Source organism: Uloborus diversus, chromosome 6, assembly GCF_026930045.1.
Source record: "Uloborus diversus isolate 005 chromosome 6, Udiv.v.3.1, whole genome shotgun sequence".
Classification (NCBI taxonomy): domain Eukaryota; kingdom Metazoa; phylum Arthropoda; class Arachnida; order Araneae; family Uloboridae; genus Uloborus; species Uloborus diversus.
In genome coordinates this window covers 108,544,169-108,570,816 of record NC_072736.1, presented here as the reverse complement: position 1 = coordinate 108,570,816, position 26,648 = coordinate 108,544,169, and the positions used below count along the sequence as shown (strand labels likewise).

The 26,648-nt window shown below is 34.6% G+C and overlaps 1 protein-coding gene across 1 annotated transcript in view; it reads right to left on the bottom strand.

Annotated features, from left to right (window-relative positions):
• Window positions 1–26,648, bottom strand: part of LOC129224111 (SEC14-like protein 4) — a gene marked incomplete at its 5' end in the record, with an annotated part of 53,029 nt that overhangs the window by 7,392 nt on the left and 18,989 nt on the right. Inside the window, 5 exon segments of the mRNA XM_054858520.1 lie at window positions 13,628–13,734; window positions 15,424–15,510; window positions 18,939–19,019; window positions 21,327–21,405; window positions 26,089–26,183. Coding sequence (XP_054714495.1) covers window positions 13,628–13,734; window positions 15,424–15,510; window positions 18,939–19,019; window positions 21,327–21,405; window positions 26,089–26,183 — 449 coding nt within the window.

Here is a 26,648-nt window from a genome sequence, read left to right as displayed (position 1 = left end):
CATGAAAATGTTTAATAAAACATTAAAACATGATTTTTAAAAAATCAAAAACCAAAAATTGCCGGAAATTTTATCTCACAAAAGTCTTTGTACACTTTGAAAAAATGTCAAAAAATAGGTAAATAACCTAACTTTTTACAAAGTTATTATTTAGTAGAATATCATGCAGTATCAGCAACAGCTTTAAAGCGTCTGGGAATAGATTTCATTGTTTTTTCTTTCTTTTTTATGCAATTTCTGAGTAAGTGTTCAGCCGCTCCTCGAGTCTTATTGTTTCTAGTTCGCTTTTCGTTTCAATGGTGTATTTTCGTAATCTAGCCGCCAGATATCTCCAAATATGTTCCATTAAGTTTAAATCTGGCGATTGAGGAGATATTTCTAAGTTTAAGGACATTTTTTGAGGCACCAAACGCAAACGTGTACTTCTTAAAGTTATATTGATAAAAACAAAGTTGTTTCCGATTACTAAATTTTGGGCTAATAGTTTAAAATTGTTTTTTAAAATATTTAAATGAACATCATGATTCATTATTTCTACTAAAAATTCTAAATTTCCAAGTTCTGTTGCAGTTATGCACCCTCACACAAGAACACCTTCACCGTCCTGATTAGCTGATCCAACTAAGTTCTTAAGATTAAATTCCTCATTTTTTTTCCCATTGACAGATATACAACAATTTAACCCAAAATATTAAATTTATTTTCATTTTTAGGTAAGAAGTTGTTCCAAAACGTTTTGAGCTTATTTATCACTGATTTTACGACGGAAAGCGTAAGCTTACTGTTTTTCGCACGAACAAGAAAATTTTTGCGTGAAGAGGTCCTCTTTAATCCAGCTAATCCGAGAACTAGGCTAACTTATGTTTAATTTTAGGTGAAAATTAAACATAAAATGTTTCATTCAATTCTGCAGAAACTTTTTCAGCACTCAAATGTGTATTTTTCATAATTTTTTTAACTGTAAACCTCCGATCACGCTTTGTTAAGTTTGCCAGTTGACCCTTTCTTACCTTGTTTTCGATCCGATTCTTGTCTTTAAATCATTTTATCAAGCACTTCACCATAGAATGGTATAAAATAACTAATTTAGAGACATTTTAAACCAATTTATGTCTACTGTGATGGGAAAAAATCAAACTTCGAATCGTGTTTGTTGTTTTCTACGCATACCTGCCATTAAAAAAAAAAAAAAAAAGCCGACTATTAGGGAATAAATAAACAAAAAATTAATGGCAAATGACTTTATAGTGTCATTACAATGCAAAAACAATAAAAAAACCACTTCTGATAATTTTAATCATGAAATTATTCGAAAATATTTCAGTGTACGATGACTTTTGTGGCGTATTTTTTCTGTTTCTTCGTTTTTTGACCCATTTCAAAAATAAAATCTGGCAATATTTTGAAAAAAACCGCTGGGTTTTATTCAGAATAGCACAGGAATTATGTGAAAAAAAATTGGACTTCATATTCGAATTCAGTTTTGCGTTATTTAGGTTTTCCTACAAAATTTCAAGGTGTACGAACACTTTTGGGAGCCACTATACATAAGTATTGAGAAAAAAAATTGGCTCAGTTCATCCATTTTAACTCTGAAAAATATGAACCTTTATTGGTAAATTTCGTGCAAATTCCACGTCCGACAACGTGGAATTGCCCTAATGCTAAATGAGCTCCATTAAAATTGGTAGAAATATAAAATGAAATATAAGATATAAATAATGAAAGAAACCAAAACTTTAAGTCTACATACTGTAATTCTAATATAAGAAAATAAAGATTGATTCGAGGATGCATTTACTATTTTAAAGATTTTAGTTTGTGCTAATTGAAAATATCTGATATACACTGGTGTGCAAAAATTAAGGACGAAGTCGAAAAATTAACATATCAGCTGAACGAAGAGACGGACAGAAAGACCAACCAGGAGATTAAGTAAGGTGATGTACGGTAGCACATGTTTCAGATATGCAGGCAGACGTAATGGGGGAGTGTCTGAGTAGTATAAAGCATGTTGTCGATGTAAGATCAGTATTTATTGCAAAGAGATTGCACGCCGTATAGCAAATAAAATCACACCGAGTTGCTGCTTCAGCGAGAAATGGCGAATAATCAATCTGTTAAACGACATCTGGATGCTTTTACCCGAGGTCGAATCATTGGGAAGTTGGAGGAAGGCCGCAGTGTGACAAGTGTGGCTGCAGAGTTCGGAATTGCTCACAGCATCGTTTCAATACTTTGGAGACAATTTCAAACTACAGGAACAGCTATCCGGGGGTTCAGTAGTGGTCGCGAGTGGTCCACGAGGAACCACACCCGCAGATGACCGGTATATTGTCTTACAGGCCAGAAGAAACAGGCGGCAGACAGCGGGAGAAATCGCTAGACACACGACACAGGCGACTGGACGACCGATATCGCGTTTTACCGTGGCCAGAAGACTGCACGATGGTGGTCTGTTTGCACGACGCCCTATACGGTGTGTACCTCTAACGCCTGCCCATCGGAGAAGGCGTTCTCTGTGGTGCCGGTAACCCCGGAATTGGAGAGACAATGAATGGGGACGAGTACTCTTTACAGATGAGAGCAGATTCAGTCTGAGTAGCGATTCTCATCGCATACTCATCTGGAGAGAGCGGGGAAGCCGCAATCATCCCTCGAACATCATTGAAAGGGACAGGTATGGAGGTCGCGGTGTTCTCGTTTGGGGAGGCATCATGCTTGGTAGTCGTACAGACCTTCACATCTTCGACGCAGGTTCAGTCAACGGGACCCGTTATTGTAACGAGATTCTTCTTCCATATGTGCGTCTTTTTGGAGGCGCTATGGGTCCGCGGTTCCTTTTCATGGACGACAATGCACCATGTCATCGCACAGTAGCTCGGGGGAGATCATATCCCCTACTAAAGACCGGATGTTTCTTGCTGGACACCCATCACAGGGGTGTTTCGGCCTTCAGTCGCATTGCGCTCCATGCTCCTTTATCAATAAAGCTTCTTTTTATCCCTCTGATTTCTCTTTTAGTCAGTGTTGCTTACATTACACATGTCTTTACGTATTGGGGATCTTACGGTATTAAATGTGTTGATTTGGAAAGCTTTTGTATAAATTTATATTGAAAAAACCGTCTCGTCCTTAATTTTTGCACGCCAGTGTATATCAAAATATCGGATATTTTCGATATTTTCGAAAATATCATGATATTTTCGAACTCTGCTCTACACAAATCGTTGTAAGTTGAACAAATTTGTAAAGAAGTGTCAAATATTCAATGAATTAAATTTTTGCAATTTTCTATAAGTTTAGAATTATAGTGGGTTTGGATAAAAATGAAACAACGTTTAAAAGCACAAAAATGATAAAAGTTTATAAAAAAACGCAGACATGTTTCGGAGGCAATAGCCTCCTTCCTCAGTGTGAAATGTACAAATGGATGAATCAAGGTCAAGGGAAAGTTGAAATTGCGTAACCGGAAAGACATTGACCAATCAGCTATCGGCGAGTGCTGAGGCAAAATATGACGTATTCTAACATGTAAGATTGAATAAGATTGGAGAAAAATGCGGAACAGCAAAAGACTCATTGCAAAGATTATTTAAGTTTTTATGAATGTAAAAGGATTCCAGAAAATCTAACTCACCTACTGTTGTAGGTCTGCAAATGATCTTGGCTTCCGAAAAGAGAAAATTGTGCCCTGTGTCCCAACAATGTTTAGCAATTGAAGATTTGTTCAGTTCCTGTTTTTTAACGTGGTTTTCATGTTCTTTCAAACGAAATTTAAGTGAAAGCCTTGTCTATCGCACGCAACCGATATTACATTGACAAGGAATGTGATATATGCCCCACTGTTGGGTCCTTCAGTTTGGAAAAAGAAAGTTTATTTATGGGTCTTTAAATTACGCAAAAGTCAAATTTACTGAGAATTCTAGAAATACGAAAAGAAATGTGTGGATAAAACGGTAAAACCACAAAATTTGTAGAAGAAAAACCACGTATGTTGGACGTTTTATTCCGGGTTGAAAGTTTGCAAAAAGCCCTGTCGATGACCTGAAGAGATAACCCCTGTCCAGAGCCACGGCTTTCAAAAAATTGAGTTCATTGTTGAGAAGGGTCTGATCAGAACATAAGGAGATGGCTCGGTTGACAAAAATATAAAAAGCAGACATTTTTTGCTTCTTCGGGTGGCTTGAACGAGAGTGTGGGGGAAGACAGACAGCAAATGGTTTTCGGTAAACGGTAGTAGAAAACTTATTATTGTTCTTCAAGTTTAAAACATCCAAAAAGGGCAAAGAATTATTGTTTTTAATCTCAGCAGTAAACTGAATATTAGAATCGACGGAGTTAATTAGATCAATGATAGACGGAACAAAATCAACAGTGCAATCTAAGAGGGTGAAAATGTCATCAATATATGTAAGTCAAAGTGTAAAGTCAAATAACTGAAACAATTTCTGTTGAAAAAAGTCCATGTAGATTTCACTGAGGAATGGGACTCAAAGGGTTGCCCATAGCAAGGCCGTCAGTTTGTTGGTAAAAAGTACTCTGAAAAATAAAGGTTGAATGTTTAAGACAAATTTTGGTCAAATTTACAAGTTCGGAAATTTCGTGTTGGGTGTGATGGAATTCCTGGAGCCTTGTTTCAAGACAATGTAAAGCTCCAATAACAGGTACATTGGTAAAAAGAGATTTAACATCAAAAGAAACCATAAGTAAATTATTGGGTTTGAACTTACAAAGAATATTAACAAAATCAACAGAATTTTTAACAGAATGTGTGTTGGAGTTGAGCAATGGAGCAAACCTAGAAGTGAGAAATTTGGCCAGTCCATAAGAAGCGGTGCCTATGTTGGAAACAATAGGTCTTAAAGGTACTCCGATCTTATGGACTTTAGGCAGAGCGTAAAATCTAGCACAGTGCGAAACTGAAGGAATTAAATTAAAGCAGTTATAAAAAAGCTTACTTATTTTTATGGCCCTGCGAACGGTTTTTAATTCATTCGGCGAGGGATCTTGTTTTAACTGGGTGTAAGGACCATCGCGGAGTAGCTCGTTGACTCCGGAAACGTACTTGGACTTGTCCATTATAACAATCTGTCCCCCTTTATCAGCTTTTGTAATTGTCAAATTATTGTTGGAAGAGACATCACGTAAATTTCTTTTTTCCAGTGGAGAAAGGTTACTACCCGAAAAACCTGAATTAAATGAAACATTGTTAATAACAAGATGCCTTATAGAATCCTTTTGTGTGGGAGTTAATTTACTATGTTTGAACGAACTCTCAATCGGAGCCAAAATGCGTTCGGGGAAAGGCCTTGAAGTTACAGAAAAATTGGAATTTAATTTTAGAACATTAGCCTGATCCACACGGATAGGAAAATTTGAGAGATTTACTACAGAATTAATGTTGACCTTGGAGAGTGCAGAACAAGTTTGGACACAGGGGGTTCGAAGTTTAAGAAGTTTAGAGTTTAACTTAGATCTATGAATTGATGAAATAAACGAAGCATTGTTCCAAGACATTTGATCGAAAGTAGGAAACTAGACGAAGCAAGAAGTGTCTAAACTTGTTCTGCAATGTTTTTCCGGTTACGCAATTTCAACTTTTCCTTGACCTTGATTCATCCATTTGTACATTTCGCACTGAGGAAGGAGGCTATTGCCTCCGAAACATGTCTGCGTTTTTATAAACTTTTATCATTTTTGTGCTCTTAAACGTTGTTTCATTTTTATCCAATTTACCTTGCACAAAGCTATCGCTTTTCAATATAGTGGGTTTGTTAGAAATATTGTTAAGAGTTTAAAATGTTGAGCTATATCTTGTTTATTAATGTAAACCAAATATGAAAGGGTCTGCTCATAAATGAAGTTACATTTATTTCCAACAAAATTAAACTCCCATTTTTGTCAAAAAGTATCAAATTTCACCTACCCATCTTCCCTCCCCTTGTCACATATCACGCTGCTTTTCACGGGCATATTATTATTTTAACAAATGCGTGAAGTCACACTTCTTGTTACTGCTCCCTCCCCCTTGTCAAAAGTTCCTGAACCCCCCCTCAAAGAGTGATACACTTTTATACGACTCCAAATAACAATGACAATAAAACAAAATTCTATGTCTCAGTAACTAACTTTTCAGAACTCAATTTAGAATTCACAAAACTGTAATGCAAAGGGGGTAATATTTTTTAAAGTTTTGTTCTGAAGAATGAATAAAACTGATTGAAATGCAATTATTCAGGGTAACTTCGAGCCTTGCGGGTTGACTTTTTACCACTTCATTTTATATTGCCATTTTTGTTCTCGAATAGAACAAACTAAATTCTAACTTTTGTTTTCAGGCTTTTCCTGCAATCGGTGGACTTAAAAATTTTCCTTTTTGGTTGTTTTTCCACAATCTGTAGAGAAATTTTACAAAAATTTTTTTGTTTTAGCCTGAATGTGTCACTTGACATAACTTATATTTCTGAGGTAAACCATGCAAAGGCGGGCGACACAGTTAGTTTGACTAAAAAAAAAAGGCTCAGTGACAAATTTGTCTTTCCTGGCGTAGTTATGAAATACGTTTTTTACTCTGTGTTACCGACCCTCTCCCACTCTAAAAAAAGGAAGAACGAAAGGAAAAGATAAATTGGCAACGCTGCATTCAGCTAATAGCACCATTGAATTCTTCTTAAGTTAATGCTTGGAAGCTATTTTGAAGTTGTTAAAATTGCTCTTTCCACTTGAAAGGTGTTTGTCAATGGACCGGTTCCATGACTGGACCGCAAGCATATTTCACCCACCAAAGTTTACTGTAAAAACGATTCAGAAACGTTCCTGGAAAATAATGGGCAGCTGATGTGCCTAATTTCTGTCAGTAACAGAACTTGCAAAAACCAGGAGCGTTTTCTGCTAAAGTTCAGTAACCTTCCTGAAATTAACCCGGAAGCTTCCTGAAAAATTCAGAAATCTTCCCGTTAGAAGCCAGTCGTGTCTTTGAAACTTTAGATTAAACTTAGGAATGTATAATATAATATCTCGGCATCTTCCTGATTTACCAAGGTAGTTCCAAGAGCATTATGGGAAACATGGCCAAAGCTAAACCAGAATTGCAAGTAAATGACGAAAATTTTACCCGCCAGCAATTCTTGCAAAGCAAAGTAGTCCACACTTATTCGCTCCCTTTAGAAGCTTAATTAGCATGGACGGACCGTAATTGAACTGAAGCCGATGCACTTTATAAATACGTTCATTTAATCTTTAAACTGGGAGCTAAAAATATTTTTGACAACAGTGAAAAGTCTGCATTCGTGCGACGTGTGGCAATTCAGGAAACTTTTTGTTACGGATACTTGATTTTTCCAGGAAGTGGGTAAAAACCATTGAAATCCCGAAACGTAACTCGGAAATACTCAGTAACGTTTCGAAATTTTTTTACAGTGTTTTCTCAGGCACGAAATCAGTTTTAATGCCTTCATTTGTCTGCAAACACTCTATTGCAGAGTCCTCAAGAAGTTTGAATTAATACCTCATACTGTTAAATGTCCAAGCATGATTTCTACTGTTCCCTTAATAACGATTGACGATTTCATTTTGTTATAACAGTGCATTTTCAAGTACAATTCCCCATATTTCATGGTTCATCATGAATCGTAACAACATTAACAACTACTAGAATATTAAAAATGGCGCAGTTGCTATTATTGGATCTTTATAGTGTTTCCATAGATGACCCACCTAAGAAAGTGGTTCATTTATGGAATCTTACAAATATTATTATAATTTTAGCTCGGTTATTTTTGATAATGATTGATAAAATGTTTTTAAATAAGTGTAAAAATGATGGAAAAACATTTCTTAATAACTATTAGAAATTTCCTTTGAGTTATTGGAATTTCAACTTAAAAGTGTTTATAATCGATTCAATTTTTTAAAAGCTAAATTTTAATAGTTTCAAGTACTTTTGCTGTTTTAGAAAAATACCAAAAGGAGTGAAAGATGGCCAGTGGATAACTGAGAGCATGGAACGTGCTATAGTTGCCTACTGGTACCGCCCCGCCGGTAGTAACCGAATGTCTTACCTACATGCCACCGCACGGTCACATGGACCTTACCGAAATATGGTGACAATATGGAGTCCCGAAATCAAATTTGAAGAGCCACATGTAGGATAAAACCATTTTTCTGTTAGTGGGAAGCAACATATTAGCAGTTTTGAAGAAGCACTCCCCGAAAGAAAAAATGAAATTGTTAATCATGTTTTAAAACTGGAGGTGACGTTTTTAGGAATCGTTTGCAAAGATTTGCGGGTATTGGCCTTTCAAATGAAAGAGAAAAAAATATCTCCCACAAATTTCATAATGAAAAAAAAAAAAATCTAAAAAAAAAAAAGATTTCATGTGATGGCACCTTAAATTAAGGCTCTGTTTACCAGAGAATACTGAGATAGTTCGAACCTTTGGTTTCAGTAAGAAAATGGTTAATAAGTTCTTTGAAATTTTAGGGCCTTGTGGTCAAGTACAATCATAATGTATTAAAAATTTTCAACATGGAAGAAACAGGAATCCCAACAGTGCAAAAGAGGCCCCAAAAGGTTTTAGCTAAGAAGAGTAAGCCACAGGTTGTAAAATGATGAACGAGGTGTGATGAAAACAATTGTGTTGTGTGAGTGCTCGCGCTGGACATTTTATGTCCCTTCTATGCTTTTAAAAAAATAAAACAAACAAACAAACAATTTTCTCTTTTTTTCAACAACTTTCAACCATTCGTAGTATTTACTGATCTCCAGCAACAAATACAGGCGTCCATCGTATAACACGGTACTTGTACAATATGGTTTCGATATCACACGGTACCAAATTAGCGATTATTATAACACGGTTTCCATATTACACGGTACCAAATTAGCGATTATTATAACACGGTTTCGATATTACACGGTACCAAATTTGAGATTAATATAACACGGTTTCGATATTACACGGTACCAAATTTGCGATTATTATAACACGGTTTGGATATTACACGGTACCAAATTAGCGATTATTATAACACGGTTTCGATATTACACGGTACCAAATTTGCGATTAATATAACACGGTTTCGATATTACACGGTACCAAATTTGCGATTATTATAACACGGTTTGGATATTACACGGTTCAAAACTTGAATTAAATACTACACGGTTTTGATACAACAAGAATGTTATCTTTAAAAAAGATGGAATATCATTTTTGTTTAATACATTCTGTTAATGTTTGATAACTCTAATAAATTTTTACTTTGTTTTTATGAAACGGTTTTGATACAACACGGTACACATCCCTTGACTTACATCATTTCTAAGTCTCGTATAACACGGTTTCGATATAACCCGAAACACGGTTTCGATAGAACACAATAAATATTGGCATACATTTTTACTATGTACAAGATTAATTATTGTAAAAAATAAGTTAAAAAGTTATTTAAAAAAAAAAAGTCTCGTATAACACGGTTTCTATAGTACACGGAACGAATTAACTGTGTTATACGAGGGACGCCTGTACTTGTAACTGACGCATTGATTTTCTTATTTGAAAATGTGGTTTATCGATGGAAACTCGATGGTCCATCCATAGCAACCGGTTGCCATGAATGGACCACACGTTAAAATATTCCTCTTCAACTTTTATTATTTATTGATTATAGTTATAAAGGTGAACATTCTTATTAAAAGAGAAATATACTGAGTAATTATTCCTATAGTCAAGGTAAAATTTGAGTTGCAACTACTTTCTAAAAAAAAAAGAAGAAAAAAACTGTTGCGTGGTCCATTGACGACAACCTTCTCTATGCATCATTATAAATCCTAGAAATCTTGTGATCTTGTTAAGCACAAATAATGATTTCTGTTTTAAAGGGCAACTACTTTGATTGAAATAATTTCTGTACCTCCGAGCCAGAACAACGTAAGTCACATGGTAGTGATTTTACAGGAGAGAGGAAAAAAGATTGTCTAGAGCGTGCAAAAAATGGGACGCGAGCTCTTTTAACCCTGGTAAAAATTACAAAGGATATGTTTTTTTAGAAGTGGTGAATTTCAGGAAAAAGGGGACTTGAATTTTAAAATAATTAATATTCTGTCACTTGCCATATGCCATTCTTTTCAGAAATGAATGAATTTCTTGAATCTTAACCTGTTTTTTCCCAATAGTTCGATGACTTTCAGAAAATCAAGTGCAAAATCAAGTTTTCTGTTTGTGTTTTTACAGAGCAAAAAATCTCTTTTTTGTTACGTACTGTAATTTCAATATACTTGTTATCTCAGCATATAATATTTAGGTTAACTTTTCTCTTTTGAATGTCTAGTTAAACTTTTCGGTAAGTAATTTAAAATCTCTTTTTTTTTAACCGTGAAATAGGTCCATTACTAAGGTGACAGTTTGATGTCCTTCCGTTGCAAAATACTACATCTCAGTTAGCTCACCAAGAACCTATTGGGTATAGAAACTAATGTCTTTTTATGCAAAGCAGAATTATGTTCCTTGTCAAGGAGGCTCAGTTAGAATTTCAATATAGATTTAATTTACATGGTTTATAATGGTAAAGGACATCTATCTACAAGCTGATACAGGGTAAAATTTTAGAATGCTAGTGGAAAACAAACTATTGTTCAAAGTTAGTAGTCACATTTAAAACACATAAAAGTAATATTTGTACAAAAATTATATGTGCTTTAATTAAAAAAAATAATTTTTATTTAATTGAAAAAAATGTTTTGTGATTTTTTTTATTCTATTGTATGTGATTAAAATCATGAAAACTACACTTAAAAGTTCCTAAGCATGTGAAACTCATTTTGGTATGACATATTTGTGATATGACAAGCCAATTTAAGCAGAAACAACTGCTTACAAACTTGATATTTATATTGGAACAATACAATATTGAAACTGCTTTCAGATTTGTTAACACAAGTCATAGGAAAGCATTGTTGAGAGCATTAGTTCAACTGTTAAACATACTGCGAAGAGATCAGTGCATTCAAAGGTCAATTTTCAAACAGATGGAGCAATATCCATTCTTATCCTGTCACACTAAACATGCAGAACCCTGCAACAAGTTATGTTATTGAATAAAGTCAGTATTTCAACAAATTGAAGGAGATTTCACTTCAGACTGACAGTCAACAGACTGCCAGTTATAAATAATATTAAAAAGAAGATACAGCTGAATCAAAAGACCAAATAATGAGAATATGTGAAAGGATTCATAATATTTGGACAAGTTTTGTTAGTTGAATGGAAGGGAAAGAAATTTATAAAGGGCAATATTTGACAGGTACACTGCTCAAAACAATTAAATGATATTGTAAGTTTTTGTACAAAAAAAGGTATTAGCAAATATATTTTTGCATAGAATCGAAGAAGGGAGTTACAAATGCAAATTTTTCTTAATTTCAAGCGTCGCAGTATGCAAATTTTGTTTCGATGAATGCGATGCCTCAACGAACTCATTTAACGGAATCAGAAGCTTCTAAAGTGGTTGTCAGGCTAGAGGGAAACCAAACACAAGCCAAGGCAGCAGAAACTATTGGAGTTTTGCAAAGTATGATTCCTACGAGATGGAAACTGGAAATGCTGGTCGAAGATCAGGACAAAGTCGCGGACGATCAACAACGCTCAACGAAGACCGTTATTTAGCTTTAACGGCTCCGAGGCACCGAAGTATGAATGCCACCCCACTACAACGACACCTTCGCTCGGGTACTGGCACCACAATTTTGACACAAACTGTCCGAAATCGCCTTCACGCTGTAAGTATGTATGCTCGTCGACCAATGGTCTGTGTCACATTAGCTGCGAGGTACCGTCGCGATACAGGGAGTGGGTAACAGAGCATGTGAATTGGAGAAGAAATGAATGGAGCAATATTTTTTTCTCTGACGAGTCCCGTTCTTGTCTTCATCCATTTAATGGCGTATTTTCATCTGGAGGAGCTTGGCAGTAGAAACAATCCAGCGTTCGCGCCCGAAAGTGTCAGATTTGGTGGTGGTGGTGTGATGGTGCATGCTGGCATCTCCATTGATCGGCGCACCGAGCTGCATGTCATTCCGAATGGAACTCTGACCGATCGTTAAAGTAAGGATGAGATCCTCACATTTATTGTAGTCCCTTAGCCTACAGTAATTGGAGGTGACTTCATGGTAATGGACGAAAATTGAAGACAACATCGTTCTTACTTGATGAATGATTTTTTTTGGCGGAAGGAATTATACGAATGGAATGGCCAGCGTGTTCTCCAGATATGCCCCCCAATAGAGCATGTTTGGAACATTCTAGGCAACGAGTTTTTTTACGCCTACCACCTCCCCAAACTCTCCAGGAACCGGAAAGAGCGCTTCGGGAGGAGTGGGGCAGAATATCCCAGCCCCTCATTAATAGCCTCATTAATCCCATGCCTCAGAGGTGCTTTACTTGTTGGCCGTCCGGGGTTACCCTACCCCCTATTAGAAGCGATTTTATTTTAAGAAAACCACGAATTTTTATCGCTTTTCTCATACGCACAAAGTGCGTTTTTTCCCCTTTTGTACCCAAAAGTTGAAAAAAAGTATTTTTTCCTGCCATATAAATGTAATTTTTGTCTCAAATAGTTTACTAACGCCTGTCAATAATGTATCAATCATCCAAAAAGTTCTTCAGATTCAAAATCAACCCAAAACCTCAATATCCTTTAATTTTTTTGAGCATTGTACTTCATATAGAAGATGAAGGAGTAAAAATATCTTGTTTGAGAATGCATAATAATGTGGGAATGATCTTTGTATTCCCTGACAAAGAAGATAAATGTTCTATGGATTCTGATAACATTTTTGAGTATTTCAAGAATTCTGAATTGTGAGAGATGGCTCAGGTATTAGATGTCATTGTTTCAGACTGCTGTATTAGCTGAAAAAATGTTTGTAAGTTGAAATTTACCAAGTTAAATTGTTTTCGACTTCTTGTCCTTCCGCTACTGTCCTTCCGTTACCCTTAACAAATACATAATTTAAAATAATTATTTTTTAAAACTAGAGGTGAAATTGTAATGATTGAACACTATCGTATGTGCTCTAATTTTTGTAGAATTTTTCCCTTTCGTAGTTTGGCTGAACTTTTGGGGAGAACATGATTGCGTGAAAATCATGTAGCAAAAAGGTCCTTCCGTTACCGCTTTTTAAATTTCATTTAAAAAAAAAGTTACTAGCGAAAAAATTCCTGTTTTTGGCTTGTTTTAGCAATTTACTACGATGTGTATAAAAGTCTATACATTAGTTTTTGAAAAAATATATATTTTGAAATGCTCACAGACAGAAATACATCGATTTTTTTTTTGTTCAAACTGTCCTTCCGTTACCGCTGGAATTCACCACGTTCACATGCTTCGATGTGGAATAAGCTTATACATACAATGCATTAATAAACGGAAAATCGCAATTTTTGGACTTATGTCACTCTGACTTTGCGGTACATGTTTGTTTTTCATCCCATTTCTGAACGAATGTAATTAAATGCAACCAAAGTATTCGTTATTTTTTATTCGATGAATCTGGCAATTGTGAAAATGTGACACATAATATGAGTGGTATGAGTGTACAATAATAAAATTTGCTTTAACTTACGAATGATTTGCACATGGGATCTCCATTTGCACCGTTTTTCTTCCCGCCGAGAAAAGCAGGTAGTTCTTCAGCGTCGACGTATTTTAATAGTTCCTGTTTCCACCCATCTGCATAGAAGATAATCATAATGAAATTAAAATACACATTGTGAAGCTTTTAAAAAAAGAATAAGGGTTTGAAATGTAACGTTACGGTGATTCATGAGTTTTACACTACTTGAAATGAGTGAATTTTTTCACCGTACCTACTGCACGCACATGCGTGAACCGCAGAAGTTCGCAAAAAAAGGTTGGTATTTAGGCCTACTTATCGTACTACAGTAATTCGTGCTTAACCGTGGTTTAGCTTACACAAAGCGGTTTTAACGAATAACGTTTTTCTAAGGTAACGTGATTCTTTTTTCGCAACGCGAGATTTTCCGAAGCGAAGCGTGAGACATAAAAATCAGCTTCAATTCTTGGCTTCGTGAATGAACTTACATCCCTTCAGCATCACTTCAATCGGAAGTTCCCACACCGCGCCAATCTAAAATCTTTCCTTTTGCTAATGTGTTCGAATAACTTCTTTATTAGAACATTTTCTAATAAAGAATATAATAACATGTTTATGCAGTGGAAGGCCAGTTGCAGAAGTGTCCCAAAGTAATTCAACAAGTAAACTGCAAAGATTGACAGCCAAAACATTAGTCGGATATTTTTCGACTGCAAAACATTTTCGTTGGAATTGCTTGGAATTTCAGAAATGCTCTACAATACACAAAATAACCTATCAAGCCGAAAAATAACTTAATATACTTAATGAATGAAAGAAAAAAATAGCCAATAATCAGGGAAAGTAAGTAAACACACAAGATATCTTCCTTTACGGGGAAAAAAATACCCGAAATAGACAACATAAATTACCAGTTGCTAAAATCGTTCTACCAGGACTTTCATTTTGACCCTAAATGATATATGTACTCTCCTGTATATTGTTCCCTCTGACAATTATTTGTTCGTTTAAACCTAATTTAGTATTAAAAACAATACTTGATTAACATCGATTTTACATTAATATTTTTCAGAAAAAGCACATTACTAGATAGGTAAATTGAAGAGTGCAGCTGCACAAAGAGAATAAGAGGGATTATAACGCGAGATTGATAAGTAAATAAAGAAGTCACTAATATATACGACAATTTAGATGATTGTTTAGATGCATACAAAAATTTGTGGGTAAATTCTTTTTTTTTGCTGAAATAAAAAGAAATAGATGATAATAAAGTGTCTATTATTTATATATTTTACAGGATATTACTACAGTTATCCGGTAGAAATTTCAAAAATTTTGAGATTGACAAATACTCGATAAATTTTTATATTTTCAAAATCTGGTTAGAGCTTTTTTTTTAGTTACTGCTTTGTAGAAAACGATAGAAGTCTTTACAATAACTTAATACTTAAAAAAATATAAACAAAATAAAATTACAACTGTATGCACGTGTTTCAGTGTTACAAAGAACCCCTTTTGCAATGCAAAAAAGTGATCTTTTCTTATGAACGAAAGGACATCCGTTAAACGCCAACTCGGAATTTGTGGATTTACCGCTGCAATATTTTCTTTCACTTTTCTGCGCAAAGGTATTTCTTTATATCTGAACCTAACACTGATCAAAAAGCAACAATTTGTGCACTAGTTTATATAAGCTAATCATACCGACAATAACCAATTATTAAAATAACAATTTGAACACATAATATTATTTTTAAATGCTACTTTTCATTTAGAAAGAAGGAGCGGAGAAATTAGCAACTTACCGGTACCGAAAATGAATACCTTCTCTAGAACAGTCCCTGTTAGGAAAGCTTTGATGACTGCGAATGCCAGAGAAAAATACATGGAAGCTGAAAACAATGACATACTTTTAACAAGAATCCGAATTAACACTCAAATGCATGATTTTTTAAAAGGCACTTTTATATGTATTTTTTGGCTTTTGACTGTTGTTTAAATCATGAGAAAAAAATGCTTTAAAAATCGTAGTTTAATTTAAATGTTTTTTGCGAAACAACTTGTGGTAACATTGGGTTTCAACTGAAGAACAACATATAACTCACATGGAAACGTCATAAAACTTTGACAAAAATTTTATCATCTTGCTGTACGCTTAACGAATTCAGAGCGAGTTTTTAACAGTTTGAGAAGCAAGTAACAATTTTAAATATTTCTCAATTAAAAAAAATAAATAAATAAAATCGCGCATTTCGATTCAAACAACTTTTAGGCATGTTTTCACTGTCAGTTCAAACTAAAAGCCAAAAGTTGTGTAAGCAACATATACAGTTTAATACATAATTTATGTTTTCTCAATTAAAATAACGATGAAAAATTGTATTGAAAACGGCATATTCGTTTCAAAACTAAGTACTGATATACTTGATATTGTGAATCTAATTAATATTTCGACAGTCGAACTCGCTTTTACGAGAGCGAAGAGACCACGATGCTTGCTCGTTATAAACGAGTGCTCGTAAAAAACGAGTACGTGCAAAAAAAAAAAAAAAAAATCATAAAAATTCACTTATTTCTTTAAGATTCTCAATGCAACAAACGAAAGTTTGCTTTAAACTGTCTTATTACTTTTTTCGTTTACTTTTTTTTCGAAGAATATTCATTGTCTAAAAAACATCCTCATTTGCACTCCTTGCTTCGAAAAACGTTTTAAGTTTTTCTACCTATTAAAACCCATTTTGGGCGTTAAGAGTTTTCAAACTAAAATTTTTTCGCTCTTGTCGTTATTGTCGTCACTTTCATTATTATTATTATTATTTTTATTACGAGCATTATTATTATTACTCTTTTGACCTCCATTTGACCTCCACTTGAATTTGCGCTTTATATCCGTGGATGTGATATAACATTGGTTTTAATAAATATATAATTTTTAAATCCACAAACTAAAAAAAGAGCCGTCATCACTTGTTCTCGAGATTCGTGATTCATCACTAACTTTAGGTTCACTTCGAAATGATACAGGAATTTTTCGAGCAATACCTATAAGCTGAGCTAAAAGTTGATAGAAATGTTATAAATCGCAAAAATATTGCTCGCTTTAAACAGGGTTTTCTCGTTATATGCTCCCATAGACTAAACATTGTACCAACCAAATTTTTCTGATTTCCTCGTTAAATCCAAGTGCTCGTTACATCAGGACTCGTTATAAGCGAGTTCGACTGTATATGTGCTTGGATTACACTGAATTACCAAAATAACTTCTTACTACCGTGTTGCGCAACGTGAGTGCACAGAAGTGCTTTTTAACCCGACATGTCATGAACTATACAAATGTCTGAAGTAATGCTGGTGGCAATTTATACTATGAATCCTGTTGGGAAATCCACAAATTTATAGTAGTGCGAGGTGATGGTAATCGCTCTTGGATAGCAGGTTTCACGGTATACCTGATATGCTCAATAATGTTCATGTCTGAGGACTATGGTGGCCAACGGAAATGTGTAAATTCAAAAGAATTTTCTTACAGAACCTCTGTAGCAACTCCTGGCAATTGGCTACGCAATGTCAACGGAAATGTGTAAATTAAAAAGAATATTCTAACAGTCACTCTGTAGCAACTTCTGGCGAATGGCTACGCAATGTCCTGCTGAAATCATCCATGTCGATCGGAATACACAATGAACATGAATGGATTCAGATTATCGGATACGATCTCTAAGTATCTGTTACTTGTCACATCATTAAACAAACGTATCAAGGGTCTGATATCACCCCAACTGACCACGCTCTATACCGTAACAGAGCCTCGACCAGCTTGAACAGTCCCTTGTTGAAAGGAAGAGTCCATGTTTTTCTGAAGTTCTTGTGTGCGCGTCCATCAGCCTGGTTTAATTGGAATCAAGACTTGTCAGACCAAGCAACGTGTTTATAGTCGTCAACAGTCCAATGGCGGTGTTGAAGAGACGTAAAGCTTGTGACGTTCGTTGACTTCGGTACACGAGTAGGTTTTCTGCTCCGAAAGCCCAAATCCCCGATGGTCTGTTGAACATTTCATACGCTGGCATTTGTTGATGCTCCAGCATTGAATTCGCTGCAATTTGAGAAAGGTTTGATCGTCTGTCACGTTTAATGATTCCCGTCAGCCATTTTAGGCCACGCTATTTCAATCTTTTTTTCGGCTACCGTGATGTCTGAGATTCGAAGCGTTACTGGATTGTTTACATTCACGGTACACTCGAGAAATGGTCGTAAGATAAAATCTGAATTTTATCGGATATTATATAACCACGGAAGTGACAAATATAACACCATGCTAAACCTCACTTAAAATCTCAAAAACCTGCCATTGTAGCAGAAATACCTGATCTAAAAACCTTGCCAGACGCTTGTCGTCTGATACAGGAACTGTTGATCGCACCACATTAATCTGATTGGTTCTCAGGGGCGGATTCAGAAATTTTTGTAAAGGGGGGTCTAGTTTCAATGAACATACCTCCATCGTAAAAAAGTATCAGTAAGCAGGTGTGTCCTTCTCTCAGTCTGTGTCCTTCACGTGATGTAGCACCTCTCATACGCTGTGGAGCACCCCCGCCCCAACTGAGACAAAAACCCTTTCAAATTGTCACCTCCCCCTCCCCCTAAAACTTTCAATGGCGCAACCTGCACCATGGATCATATTCCTTCAAATTATCATCAAAAGTCACATTTCTTTAGGCAGACAGGTTGGTCGCGATGGAAAAAGCACGCTCACACACACACACATGTGGTTTGAGATGGAAGAGTACTCTGAAAAAACGTTAAGCTTATTCGAGATGATTATTCTTTTAAAAATGAACAAAAACTCAAAATAACAACAGCCCAATAAACAAACCCAGTCATTGCTTTGAATTATGATGCGCTGAAAAGAAATACTTTGCAGAATCAAGTTTAAAAAAAAACGTTAACATTGATTCCACGTACTATTTTTTTAAACCTAAAAAATTGAACTTCAAAAATGATCATAATAAATTCTTGTCACAAGGGGGGGGGGGGGGTCAGCTGACCCTTTGTCCCTCCCCGGAATTCGCCCATGTTGGTTCTATATCTCGGTTACTTGCGTACGAAAGCGCACACCCCTTACTTTAGCACTTCAGTGTACATATAAATTGCAGGCATCCTTTCTATGACAACGCGAAAAATGTAAATAACGGAATTCCAAACACAATCATCCTTACATTTACAACACAGCATGTTAAAAAGTATATAATGTAATTAAAGTATGAATACATAGTAACAATCCTAGAAAACACAATAGTTTTTAGTAGTTGAAAAAACTTACCATTAATAGCCACTGCTGCTTTTAGCCTCTCTGGATAATTATTTTGGTAAGCAAGTAATATTGATATGAAAGCTTCAATACCTGGGAAAAAACAAAAACTTAAACCGAACTGCTGAGCAAATGTATTATTTTACAATGCACCATAATTTTAGCTATTAACATTACTTAACGTTTGCAAGTATTGATTCCTCAGAAGTGGTAAAATCTGGATTCAATGCACGAATTAAGCAACGCAAAAATAATACATTGGTATATTACTGCAATAGAGCGTCGCAAAGGAAAAAAAGACAAGCAAATAAAGGTATCTAATTATATATAATTTCAGATAATGGTCACTAGCATTCGAAAATCTGCGGATGAGTTCTTTTATTTTACAAAAATATAAAGAGGTAGATTTAAAAAAGAAAAGATGTCGATCGCGTATATTTCTTTCTGATTAAGCCACTGGGTATGCAGTTTCTATTTACTAACATACTGTTTATATTCTATGTTTACTATTATACACTGTAAATAATTTCCGAAACGTCACTAATTACTTCCGGGTAACGTTTCGGGATTTCAAGGATTTACATCAGTTTCCCAAGAAGACCAAGTTTTGCTGTGTAAAGTTTCCTAAATCGCATCAAGGTCAATGAAAGGCGATTTTATACCGTAGTGAAAGTTTTTTATTGCTACCAGGGCAAAATTATACTAAGCTTCATTATTAGGTGTTTCTCTTTCAGCTTAGTTACGGCCTCTCCGGGTTGACTGAACCTCGATCAAGGGCAAAATAAAGTCTCCAAATATTGTAGCACGGAAGGAATTGCTTGCAATACAAATGTGACGACCAGCAACAGGATCTTGGTCCTGCTAGGCTGGTCCTAGTCAATTTATTAGTCCACAATGAAGATCAATGGCCCTCTTAAAAGCTATCTACCCCCTTGCTCATTACCACCTCTTCCGGTAAGCTGTTCCAAGTGCCCGCAACCCTACTAAAGTAGTAGTTTTTCCTTATTTCCAGGTTAGCCTGAGATTTGAATAGCTTAAAACAATGATCCCTCGTCCTGCTTTTGGTGCAAATATTTAATTCATTAACATCATTCATTTTGATAAATTTAAACAACTGAATCCGTATGATCTTCGGTCACATCTGATTTCGAAGCTTTCCTGATAAATGCAGAATAAAGCCCCTAGAAAAGGCAGGCCGACTTGTCCGACATTTTGGTACCAAGACAACTTTGTATCCAACCTTGTTTCTAGTATGTATTACGTTATATTTTCACTGGTTGCAACGTCGTTAAACAATGGATGATAAGTTGATTAAAAGGTCACTTTAGGAAATTTAGAAAGATAACTTATTTCACCTATTCTACAAAAATTTATCGAGAAATTTTTACTGTAATGAACCTCATTTTCACGCCTCATTTGTTTTTTTATTTGCATCAATTAAATCTTCTTCATTTGCAAAATAAAATAATCAAACTTTAATCAGACAACCCATCTAAAGCTGGGGCACCAGTTTTCTGCTCCGAGACTTTTGTACGCATTCTGATTTTGTCTCCCGACAATTTTGGAACCAAAATGTCAGATAAGTCAACTAGCTCCCCTTATACAGTTACCTTAAGGCAGAAGGTGCCAAGCTATCACTATATACTTACATACTTTCATTGAAGATTCATGAGTTATTTCAGAAACATAACTCGCTTTATTTGGGAAGATTTTTAATTTTTTCAGGAAATGTTAAGGTTAATTTCAGGTAGGTTACTAAGTTTTGGCCCGATACATTTCTGTTTTTTTGCAAGATATGTTACTGGCAGAAATTAGGCACATTAGATGCCCATTATTTTCCAGGAACGTTTCTGAATTGTTTTTACAGTGCAACTAAATAAACCATATTTTACAATGCAAAATCTTTCTCTTTTCTCTTGATTTATTTAAATTTTCTGAATTGTTTCAATGAGAGGCGAATAAGCTTCTAGATTCCGCAGCTTTGCAAGAACTGTAATTGAGATTCTATGCACTTGCAATTCTGTCTAAGCGTCGGCCCTAATTGCAATAATGCTTTTGGAGCTTTATTAGCAAATGAGGAAGACGCCAAGCTACTACTTAAAGCCTACTTAAGTTTTCTCTGAAATTTTCAGAAACATGACTGGTTATTTCTGTACTATTTAGAAAGATTTAAGGATGATTTCAGGAAAGTTACTGACTTTTAGTGGAAAATATTCCTGTTTTATGCAAGATATGTTACTGGCAGAAATTGTTCATATCCACTTCCCATTATTTTCTAGAAACGTTTCTGAATCGTTTTTACAAAGCATATAAAATATAATGGTTACCAAAAAATATTTAAAAAAAATGCTTAGAAATACACGGTAAAATTTATATAAAGTTTCAATGAACCACTCTTACATTTTCTGTCTGTAGCTTGTGCAAATGAAAGCTCTTCAAAATCAAATATGTAAAAACATTTGTCCACTCTTTTCCCTAGCTAGAAAGAGTCGATTATTAGAACATATTTTTCTTTAATGATAATTTGCATCATTTTTTTGCATAAATACCTTAAAAAAATATCTGATGAATTAATTTAAAAAAATTGAGTCAATAGATTGCAGTTTTGTTTTAAACAGTTCAAATAAATGTAAAAAAAAAAAAAAAAAATGAACATGGTGTTAGTGGGGTAAAGATAAACATAAATTTAATGTTTCTACTAGAGATGCGCCGATAAGCAAATTGGCTGATTTTCGATTACCGATTGTTAATAATCGGCCGATTAATTGGTAGAACTGATCAATGATCATAATGATTATTTTTAACACTTCTGATTTCTTCATCATATTGTTCTCTTATAACTTCGATTTTAGAAATAGTTGATAGTTTAATTTTGAGAGACGATTCGTTTTCCTCCATTTTGATAATTTTTCAACATAATTTCAAAATTGTATCCAATATCTTTGAGCTAATTTTGATATTATCTCTTCTCTTCTTCTCTACATAGTATAAAATGAAGTCTCCAAAAAGCGTCTGTTTGTTTGAACTCGCAAAACTCGAGAACTACCCGGCCGATTGCGCTGAAATTTTCACAGTTTGTTCCTTTAAGTCCTGAAAAGGTTTGCAGACCAGTTCGAATAAAATTCGATGAAAAGTTCTTTTTTTATTCCAACTTACGTCCAATTTTGTCACATAAATTCTCAAATATGAGGGTGAAAAATTAATTGCACATATTAATACTACATATCGTTAGAAAGGGTAGAATTTTCCGCGTTCTACGCAATTTGTTTCAATGCTCAAACTTTATTACGGCGGGAGTTATTTGCGTTTTAAGCTCGAATTTTTTTAGGTTTAGCTGAAATTTAGGCGCTACTTTCTTCATTAAATAAATCAATAAAAAGTGAAGGAATTGTTCCACAGCTTTCTTTTTGACGCCATTGGAAAAAGCGACCTTTTTTACTCCAGATCTAACTCGACCTATGGTCGAAAAAATAAGCTTTTATCTCGAAAGGAGAAAAAGTTACAAGCCTTTTTAAATCAAGTTTAAGAAATCTCGATTCCATTCAAATTGTGAACCATTTTCTTTCGCATTTTAATTCCTTAAACTTATTTTATTTTGTGTTTCCATGGTTACGTATTTTAAATCCATCTTTCTGGATTTAATTTCTTAAAAGTATTTTAATATCTGTCGTCATGGTTTGGAAGGGAAATCATGATGTTTTTTTAATTTATTTTTTACGCCTGATTGTCGAATGTACGTCACTTGACACAATTTTAATTTTCAAGGTAGGCCGGGCAAAGCCGGGCAACGCAGATAGTTGTTAATAAAATTACATTATGTTAACTAGGTATGAAAATTAGAAGATATTGAGGGGTAGCCTTTGGTCATCAGGCTAATTCAAGAGGATTTTTAAGTTATTTTTTTTTTATAAATATTCGTAGCTATTCAATCTAAGTCTTTTATTCTCTGTAAAAAGTTATAACGTTATCTTCAAACCCTATGCCATAGGCGAAAACTATCAACACATGAAAAATGTTGCATTTTTGTGTACATATGTATATCTATTCAAGAAAGAAAAAAAAGAAAGAACCAAAAAAACATTACTTCAACCATCAGTTTATAAAAAAAAATGCTATAATAATGAATGTACGGATTGTATTTTAACCAAATGATATTTAATAGTAATAATTTTTTTTGAATCAAATAGTAATAAGTTAAAGAGTAAGTTGTAAAATTTATATCATGTGCATAGTTAGAAGGAACAAAATAACAGAAGAAAGATAGCAAAAACGTTGTGTCATCAAAGCTGGGATGGAGGAAACTTAGAAAAATATCCATTAATATTTCATTAAGTTTTGTGCACTTGGCCAACCATTAGTTTTGTTTTTACACTGTACGCTTTCATACTACATGTTATAGTAATGTTCGCTGGAAATTGGATTTATTTATTTTTAACAAACGTATTTATCATAGTTTCTTATAAAAGTTATGCTAATTTTTTTTTTTTTGTATTTTGGAAAATATTTTTTTCTCTGATTAATCGGCTAAATTTGACCGATTATAATTATAAATAATTAAAAATAATAAATAATCGGAAAAGTAGCCGATTATGGCATATTAATTGCTACTGCCGATTCATCGGTGCATACCTAGTTACTTTAGATCCTTCCCTTTCTGTTGGATGAATTGAGATATTAAATTGTGGAATGGGGTCGTTTCCGAAGTTTTAAAAGTATTTTTTTTCCTGAAACAGCATGCTTAAAAACATAGAACTTAACTATTTTTAAAGTAATTTCGACAAAGTTTACCATTTTTTTTAGCAAGTATTTTTCGGTGCGCAGAGTCAATTTTATTTTTTACGCTTTAGCATTTGGCATCACAAATGATGAAATGCCATGCAGTGGTGCCATGAGCGCAATATTTAATTCGTTTCTTTACTCGCATGTACTGGCAACGATATAGTTGATAGCAAGCGTAGAGCGCAATTATTAATTTCCTTCTGAATTATCATAACCTGGAAACGCGGTAGAGAGCAAGTGTAAACATTTAGCGCGCCAGTGGAGTGCGGGCCGAAGTACATCACTTGTGACGTCATAAAGACCACGTCTTGTTTGAAGTATCGGAAAGTTGAAGAAGTTAACTACAAATTAAATGTTGGGAAAATTAAAGTATTGTCTGGGTCCATGTTTTTTTTTTTTTTTTTTTTTTTGTCTTGCTCATTCTATCAACTTCAGTGACGAAAAGGACTAACGGACTGACTTTTGACTGCAGAAAACGGCCTCTTTGTGATCAAGCCTGACTCTGAGAGCAACTGGGTATGAAAAATTTGAATTCAGAGCTGTTTGTTGGCGAATGAAATCATGTCTCCTTTCACCCCAGCGTATTTTCTTTACCCCAGAGATTAGGGGGTAAAGGGAAACACCCAATTTATTCCCGCATAAGATTGATGTAAGTAGATAATCGCACTTAAAAAAATAAATAAATAAAAAAAAACACACACAAACAAAATTAAATTATGCGTTAAATTCATGTAAAATATACATAAAAGTGTGTGATGTACATCGAAATTAATTGGTTTAAGAATAGCAAGACTGAAAAGCTTAATGGAAACATAAAGCATTTCTAAGTTACATGTCATTCCTGCTCGTTGTTAGTTATATATCTCATCTAAGTTACATATATTCTTCATACCGTATCATTCCTGATCCTTGAAACTGCAAGAAACGGAAAAGACGAATACTGAACCGTCTAAAGGACACCCAATTTACCCTGGATACAGTATTTATTAGTGATGTGCCAGATCGTTAAAAAAGTAGATCCGCGGATCCGGATCATTAGTGTCAAGATCCGCGGATACGGATACGGATACGGATCTCAAAATGTTTTTGCTCAGTTGAACTATCCAAGTGTAAAATTTATTACGGAAGGTATTCCCGTCACTATAATAACACTGTTTTTTCAAAAAATGTAACCTGCGGCGAAAATATAATAAAGACTATGATTTACTCTTTGAAGAAATCTCCGTTAAAATTGATGGAGAGTTGGAAGGATCGGGTCAGCGCAGCATTAATGCTTAAATAGAATGTGAAAAATGATTTCTTTCTTGCTCGGTAGCTGTAGGATACAGGAGCGAGAATGTAAAGCTGCTACTTGATAGGCTAGAAATAATTTTTCGCATTTTATTTCAGCATAAATGCAGCGCTGACCCATTCCACCCAAATTACTCCGACCGACGAAATAACAGAGCCGTGAACACCTTTACAAACAGTAAATAGAGACTTTTGTCTCACTTTTTTTGAAGGATGCCCTGGAAAACCAAAATGAAGAAAAACAGAAACCCCATATCAATAACAGAAACTAATATTAAACTAAAAATAAAAAGAAACATGTCTCAGAGGGCCGTTGGCTTCTGAAATGATACCTCATAATTTAAATAGGGAATAAAACCTAATTTAAACGGAATTTTAGAGTCTTTTATTCAAATATTTAAATATTTTTAGAATAGAAAAGATCCGTTTAAGATCCGTCAAAAAGTCACGGATACGGATACAGATCTTTATTTTTCCTCGGATATCCACGAATACGGATATCCGGAACATCACTAGTATTTATGGGTAGATAGAAACACATAAATTGCTTATCAAAAGTAGCCGGAATGAATAAATCAATGGTTTTTCTAACCTTCGACATGTCAAGTAAAACTGGTTGAAACCAGTAACTTGATATTTATAGACCATTTCAAGAAGAAAGTTTAAGATCACCAAAGTTTAATAAAATACTATAGGGTTCCGCCTCATGCTCGTTTCGCTCGCAAACCCTAAGTTTGCCACGTGTGGTGGCTCAGTGCCGCCTGTGGTGGGTGATAGTTGATGATTTTAACGCTTTATATCCTAGATGTCCTGTAGACTGTTCAGTATTCGTCTTTTCCTTTTCTTTAGTTTCTAGGATCAAGAATAAGACGGTATGAGGAATGGGATCTGTAACTTATATGTTACATATAACCAACAAGGATCCGGAATGACATATGTAACTTAGAAACGCTTTATGTTTTATTAATTAAATATAATATGGATTGTATTTTTTTGTCTTACATTACAAATGATCTATACACACATTGTCTTTAAACATGCCATAAAAAATAATACAATGATATAAATTCTTGTATTTCATAAAAACGATTACCTTTTTACTTTGTTTTTCCATAAGCTCTAAGTCGTGTTCCATTAGGTAAAATACATATTTCTGAAATTCAGGGAGTTTCACTGACATACACATACCTAAAAATATGTTCAAATAATATATTAATTTCAAAACATGAAGTTCCATGAAACAGCAGTTGTAAAAGTAACAAAATGTACTCTGAAGCATCATACTGTCGCATTTTTAAACTGTTTCATCAGTTCAACTTGAGAATTTTGTGTCACGGAACAAAGCAAATTAATGTCCTATATTTGGAGACTGCAATGTATAAGTTGTGGGGGGGGGGGGGGGAAGGGGTCTTCTGGTGGAAGTGGTAACGATGGATAGCAGTGTACGTTCCATTTGCAGTACTAGGAATGGCACGGGTCAGTGAAATTCCCCACTCCCCCCCCCCCCCCCGTCGTGGATTGTGGAGGAATATATTCACAACGTTGATTTTTTTTATTACACTGTAAAAACAATTCAGAAACGTTCCTGGCAAATAATGGGCAGCCAGTGTGTCCAATTTCATCAAGTAATATGTCTTGCGAGAAACAGAAACG